At 40.9% G+C, this 7,307-nt stretch overlaps 1 protein-coding gene and 1 pseudogene across 4 annotated transcripts in view; both read left to right on the forward strand.

Annotated features, from left to right (window-relative positions):
• The window catches only part of NUDT11 (nudix hydrolase 11), a 17,819-nt gene extending 10,953 nt beyond the window's left edge, over positions 1-6,866 (forward strand). The window contains exons 1-2 of one of the 4 annotated variants that reach the window (XM_072746409.1): positions 1-170; positions 450-3,307. In XM_072746409.1, the coding sequence (XP_072602510.1) occupies positions 491-985 (495 nt within the window). In that variant the 5' untranslated portion in view covers positions 1-170; positions 450-490 and the 3' untranslated portion in view covers positions 986-3,307. Of the gene's footprint in view, positions 3,308-5,034 lie in introns of those variants that run through there. The other 3 variants (XM_025989040.2, XM_072746408.1, XM_025989039.2) reach the window with 3 other exon arrangements.
• On the forward strand, positions 6,151-6,866 carry LOC112912320 (glucose-6-phosphate isomerase pseudogene; annotated as a pseudogene).
• Positions 6,867-7,307: the final 441 nt, after the last annotated feature.

Raw genomic sequence — 7,307 nt, forward strand, 5'->3', positions numbered from 1 at the left:
GCCTCACGCGCTGCGGGAGCAGCGAGACCCCCGCCTCCGCCCCTCGCCCTCCAACGTGAACGCGCACGTGAATGTGGACGTGGACGCGGACGCGCACGCGAATGCGCCTCACCTCCCTCAACCCCTGCCGGGCGGCTGAGGAGGGAAAAAGACGCCCACAGGAGCCGCGGGTGGGCTGTGTGCGGAGTGGCAGACCCGCCGCGACGGCGGCGGCAGGCGCGGGGGCGGCGGCGCGCGCGGGGGGCGGCGGCGCCTCGTCCGCTCAGGCGGCTGCGCTCGGGACCCTCCGGCCCGCACGAGGGACGAGCTAACTGACGTACCTCGCCCGCCCCCGCCCCCGCCCCCGCCCCCGCCCCAGCCCCATCTCTCCTCGGGTTCCTGGGACTCAGGGCTAGAGCGCTTTCTCTCTTTGCACCTCTACTCAGCTCTTTCTGTCCCCGGCACCTCAGGCAGCAGCGGCGGCGAGCGGCGGGAGCGGACGGCCCAGAGGATGAAGTGCAAGCCGAACCAGACGCGCACCTACGACCCGGAGGGGTTCAAGAAGCGAGCGGCGTGCCTGTGCTTCCGGAGCGAGCGCGAGGACGAGGTGCTGTTAGTGAGTAGCAGTCGGTACCCGGACCGCTGGATCGTGCCGGGCGGGGGCATGGAGCCCGAGGAGGAGCCGGGCGGTGCAGCAGTCCGAGAGGTGTACGAAGAGGCGGGAGTGAAGGGGAAGTTAGGCCGGCTCCTGGGCATTTTCGAGCAGAACCAAGACCGCAAGCACAGAACGTACGTGTACGTACTGACTGTCACTGAGATTCTGGAGGATTGGGAAGATTCGGTTAGCATTGGGAGGAAGCGAGAGTGGTTCAAAATCGAAGATGCGATCAAGGTTCTCCAGTGCCACAAGCCCGTGCATGCCGAATATCTGGAAAAACTAAAGCTGGGCGGTTCCCCAACCAATGGAAACTCCGTGGCCGCGTCCCTGCCACAGAGCGATCCCTAGTATGTACGGCTCCTGCACAGACTTCTGCTTTCCGCCTATCTTAGAATACATAGTGCCCGGAGCACCTCTCATTCCTTTGCGGTCTCACGGGGAGAGGAGGGGGGCTTCTTTTGTTTCCTTGGCAGACCTCTGAATCACGCTTGCAAACTGTCTCGGTTGCCAGACAGTTTTCAGACAATTTGCACGTTTTTCAGATGCTTTCAAAATTGCTGCTTGGTAGCACTGTAACAGATTTCCTAAATCCTAAACCACATGTTTTTTTTTTTTTTTTAAAGGTGCCTTAACTGCTTGCCCAGCCCTTTGTGTGTGTGTGTTGATGCTGTAGTTTATTACATTGCACACACGTGTGTGTGTGCGCGCGTGCGTGTTCTTGGTACCAATCTTGTGGTTTGTTTTGGAGTGAAGGCCTTTAAAATCTGAACATCTTGGTTGTGTGGCATCTGTATTTTTTGCTTTCTCATTCGCAGCATTAGACCTTGCTAGCAAGCCCTTTCGTGATGGAAATTGGTTTAAAGGTCAGATAGATATAGATCTATATATTTTTTTAAAGTATTTAAGAAATTTTACATCTTGTGGTCTTTCCACAGTGGGCAACAATTTTCGGTTCAGTAATGTGATCTAATTTGCCCTTTTCAGAAGTTTCTTTACCCATACGTACATGATTTCATTTTCTTTTTTTTTTTTTTTTATGATTTCATTTTCAAAAGAATTCTGACCAGTGGTCATTTGTTGCTGCATATTTGAAATGGCCGTTTCCCATATAGCCCAAATGTAGTTTCAGATTATATTACTTTATACACTGAGTATCTTCTTGGGAAAGTATTGTTAGCCAAACATATCCTGATATGTACATACTGTCATGAAAACTGTATTCATCGAGTGTAATTTAGCGTGTTCAGCTTCCAACTCCATTGCCCATTTCTTAATACTGTAGAGCAACCATGGTTTTCTCAATATAAACTAGTCTTTGAAAGAAAGTTATTTCACATATTTGAATTTTGTGACATTCCAGTTAACCTTCCTGACTACCAGTAACCATAGGAGTGGAATTTATATGGTGATTACATCCCAATCCAGTGAGGAACCCGTGTTGCTACTCAGCTTTTACAGACTTCTTAAACTGTCCGAACCCCTGAACAATCTCTCTTAAAGATTTAGGATAATTTTCTTTGTGTGTCACAGGTCAAACTTTTTGGGGGCATCTAATTAAAAGCTCTTGCATTTGCTTCAGTAGTTGTTTGAAATCAGGAATCTTGTTTAAAATACATAGGTCTGTCTTCTTAAACTACGTTTATTCTCTTAGCCATGTCAGCAGTTAGGTAGAAGTAAAACCTTTGTGAAGAGGGTATTAGGGATGGAAAGTTAATGCCACATATAACACTTAAACATTTTAAAAACATTCCAGTAATTAATGAATATAAAGTAGAAAATAATGGTCATTTAAAATTTTGTTAGTCAAAATAACCTGTTTTAAACACAATTACTGCTGAAAATTTAAGTTACTTTTTCTTAAAAGTTATTATGCTGTTTTTCAACACACAGAGCAATGCACAAATCTTAACTGTACAGCTTAATCAATTTTTAGATAGTAAATACATGTATGTAATCAGAATTCAGATTAGGAAATTAACATTACCTGTAACTCAAAGGCAATTGCATTTCTCCTCCTAATTAGTATTTGCTTTCTTATCTTTTAAGACTATAGAATAGTTCTATTTTTGAAATTTGTCGGTTGAGATTTAGATTATAAACTTTTTTGTGCTGCCCCCTTGTGTTGTTTGTTTTACTTTTCGAAATACTCAGTTTTTTCTCCATTTGGTTTGTAATGTAATTCTACAAATTACAATACGTTTATAAATTGGTGTTAAAAAGTGAGTTCTGTTGTACTTTCTTTTTTTTGGAACTGTTGTACTTTCTAAAGAAATTTGATGCCACTATTTTGGAAACAAGTCTTGTTACAAATTTAAGCACAGATGAAGTACAGGTTTCAATTCACAAAATATTTTCCGTAGTAAAGCTATCAAAGTAAACTAAAAAATGAGTAAGTTTTTAAAACCAGTGACAGTTTCATCATCTGAATTATATAGTTTGATAAAATATGGCTATTTAATTTTTTTCTATTTTTTTTCTCTTAAAAAGTGTTATGTAGGGATGCCTGGGTGGCTCATCAGTTGAGCGTCTGCCTTCGGCTTAGGGTGTGGTCCGGGGTCCCAGGATGGAGTCCCAGATTGGGCTACCTGCATGGAGCCTGCTTTTCCCTCTGCCAATGTATCTGCCTCTCTCTCTGTGTCTCTCATCAATAAATAAAATCTTTTAAAAAAAGTGGTATGTATTTAATATCTATTTGAGCACGTTTAATTTCAAACAACCTCACATTGACCCTAATATATCTTTCCCCAGTAACCTAGTTATTCAAGAAGATTCTTAAGTTCTACCTTAACAGAGCAGACATGTTGGATTTTTATTTTATATATTTTTGTCAATGAAAACCCCTTCCACCTGAAATGCTGCCACAAATGTCTTGGAGGCTTACTTAACTTGTACTTGTTATTCATGGAGGTAATACTGCATTATTTTATTTGGTTCTTAAGTATGTAACAAAGGCAAAAATCCAGTGTTCATATTATTAGCCTATAAATATGTTGTGAGCTTTTTTCCTTCCTTTTTGACAAACATTTAGAATAAGTCATATTTTTCAGGATTGACTGTTAGGTTCATTTAAGTGGTTTTTGTGAAATACTTTCTGGAGCCTAGCCTTGTCAGAATAGTTAAAAGTTCCAAGGAGATTCTTTTTTTCTCTTTAAGACCAAGAGTTTCAGGCCAAAACAGGTAACCAGAGTTAGTATATAGAAAATTTCCAACACCTCAGCACTCCAAAAATTGAGGCACAGTTTGGATTTCTTTTCCTTCTAAGATTGTTAAAAATTCACTTGAACATTGTTTGGTTTTTCAGCTCTCCCCTTGATAAAAAAGGGAAAGGAGTACTCCACAGATAATTAAGGTTGCAGACATGCATCAGAAATTTATTTTCTGCATGTTTTATAAATGGCTTACATTTTCAGCAGGTCAAATAGTTTATTCTTGTTAATGTTTTCACATTGGGGGTTAATATAGACACATAGGTGAACTGGAAATACTTGATGCTCTGTCTATAAAGTGTACTTTTTTTCAAGAAATGATGTGTGTATATATACACACACATGCATACACACACAGTATATTTGGCTAAGCAAGAGCTTTTACTTACAGGCATCCCATGTGGGAGAGCCACCAGGCACCACCAGAGTTTTTAAATATTTTCTTGGCAGCTGTCTCCTGATAAACTGTTATACTGTATTTTAGCAGATTTTAAATGTTCCTGGGCAAAGAACACTATGAGAGAACTGGAAAAGTCACTATGATAACAAGTAAAACATGATATTTTTAGGAGACAGTTTGGTGTGATACAAACTACAGTTGGGGTTTTTAAGTTAGACAGGCTTAGGGTTGGAAACCTGGCTCCAGTTCTTGCTCACCCTAACTTCAGCCAAGTTATCTAACTATCTGATGCTCAGGGTTTTTTAAAATATAAAATTTGAGATAATAAAAATAGATACTTTATAAACTCCAATGGGAAGTCTTTCCTGACCACTGGATTAAGATACTTTCTTCTGTGTGTAATGGTTCATGGTTCTCACAGTTTACTTATTTGCATGGTTGTGTGGCTAGACCACAGACCTTTTGATGGGTGGGGACTAGCCTGAATTATTTCCATAAGCCTATAGTCCAGAACATGGAATTTAAAATTTTTTGTTTTACATGACCACCTATCTTTTCTGCAAAACTTGTAGTAGCATTGCTTTCCTGACTTTTCTGTTTCATAATATAACTTGGAACTCCCTCAGCTACTGATTCAGACTTAAATTGCACCTGCATTTGATTATTCTGTGAAGACTTTCCCAAGGCAAAGTGAGTGATGCAGATAATAGGCCCTTTATAAATTTGTCAATTGGAGGAACTGTTAAATTAGTATATATACCTGCTAATTATATGTTGGTTTGTTTTTCCAGATGAACAGCAAAGATTTCAGTATTGCTTGAAAGAATCATTGATGTGAACCATTGATCAATGGACTTTTCAAGTAGAGGTGAGCGTTTCCAAGGAGACAGCTCATCTGATTTTCCTCCTACATCTTGGGACACTCCTTATCCATCTATTCCACTGACAACTCTTGCCCTGGTTGTTATACTATTGTACACGAACACTCTTACTTCAACACCTATAGCCCTTTGTTGTGCTTTTTTTTTTAATGTGTCTGCCTTCTCCATTAGACTGATATCCTTGAGAGCAAAGACCATGATTTCTTAATCTTTGCATATTCTGTATATGAAACACTACTTGAAATATGAGTGACATCATCGATTCTTTGATTCAATTCATATTTTGTTATCACCATATGGCAGAACTTTCCTGTTTCAATCTGGTGCTAGTAGAATATATGCTGTCTAGGCATCATGTATGTGGCTTTCCTGTATCATGTGTTTCAGAAACTTTTCAAGCCAGTTGTAAGATGTTCAAGGGCAAGAATTATTACTCATATTTCTATGTCATATCACACAGTGGCTAGCACCATTTTGAGATTACCCCATCACATAGGGCAATATTTTGTAGAATCACTCCTTTGTGTAACAACTTCAGTATTTTTGTACTGTTGTTACTTTGCTGAAATTTTTATTCGAAAAATAGCACTTGCTATAAAACTGCTATAAAATACAGTGAACACAATATTGTGAATTTTTATAAAAATAAATTTTAAGATAATATACAAATGACTTATTTAATGTTTTTGCAACGCCCTAAGCACTTCTTTCATGTAATCTTAACATGCCTTTAAAGAAGATTGTTTTTCTCATTTTATAGGTTCAGTATACAGTATACTGTATTATTTGATGCCAGAGCCAACAAAAACTGCAGTATAGGCAGTTTCCAAAGTTAATTATACCACTTACTTTGCCTAGGTTTCTTTTGCATCTCTTACTGATTCTGTTGGCCAATTTTCAACCCCTTTCCAACACACTTAGCTGGGTTCTCGTTCTACCTGGTCTCTGCATGTGAGAATATGGAGGACTGAGAGACAGCTGAATTGTTACCACTTAGAAAAGGCATTGAAGAAAAAAATTCCTGTCAGAGGTGGGGACAGAATATGAAGAATTTATATAGGGAGGACTTGGGTCAGCTGTCTCCAGAGAGCAACTTTAAGAAAAGGACAAAGATGTTTAGGGATAGTCTTATGGAGTTTTGCCATGGGATGTGTAATGTCAGCACTCTTACCCAGCTTCCTGCAAAGGTCTCAAAGTGGCTTTAATATGGTAGTTTTCTTTCCTTTGCATTTATAAAAGCAATTACATCAGAAAAAACATGAGTTCCATTTTAGGTGAGTGTTACACCCGCATGGTACCAGTGAAATATTTCACAAGATCCTCCTGGCCAACTTTTTGGCCCAAACTGAGGCCCTGATGAAGGGGAAGTCGACAGAGGAGGCCCGGAAGGAGCTGCAGGCCGCAGGAAAGAGTCCAGAGGACTTAGAGAAGCTGTTGCCACACAAGGTCTTTGAAGGGAATCGCCCAACAAATTCTATTGTGTTCACCAAGCTCACGCCATTCATTCTGGGAGCCTTGATTGCGATGTACGAGCACAAGATTTTCGTTCAGGGTGTCATCTGGGACATCAGCAGCTTTGACCAGTGGGGGGTGGAGCTGGGAAAGCAGCTGGCCAAGAAAATTGAGCCTGAACTTGATGGCAGTAGCCCAGTCACCTCTCGCGACTCTTCCACGAACGGGCTAATCAACTTCATCAAGCAGGAGCGTGAGGCCAGAAGCCAATAAACTCATGCCCGGCTGCAGTCCCTTTGTAACTGGTCCTTGTCTCTCCTCACCAGAGATGCGCTGCACAGTCTTTCCCAGAGCACCCTCTGGTTGCGGGCTTGGAGCACAAGCCCTTTGGGGGAAGCCGGTCTGGAATTGCCACCCCTGCCCATCCATGTCCGTGTGCCCTCTGTTTTACAATTGACTGAAGTGTTCCAGTGCAGCTGATTTTTCTGACCGTGTTCGTGTACCAGATAGAAAACTAAAGATGCCACAAAGGAAAAAAAAAAAAAAAGAAAAAAAGTTAACTAATTGTTAACTCAGTCCTTACAGAATTGAAATCACACATCTCTCAATTTATTGTTTTTTTTTTTTTTTTGTAGATGTGATATGGTCCTCTGGTTATGTTTTTTTTTAATCTTTATCTTTTAAAGAAACGTACCATAAATTTTACAGATGAAATGATATGCTACTGGTAT

Source organism: Vulpes vulpes, unplaced genomic scaffold (genome assembly GCF_048418805.1).
Source record: "Vulpes vulpes isolate BD-2025 unplaced genomic scaffold, VulVul3 u000000751, whole genome shotgun sequence".
NCBI lineage: Eukaryota > Metazoa > Chordata > Mammalia > Carnivora > Canidae > Vulpes > Vulpes vulpes.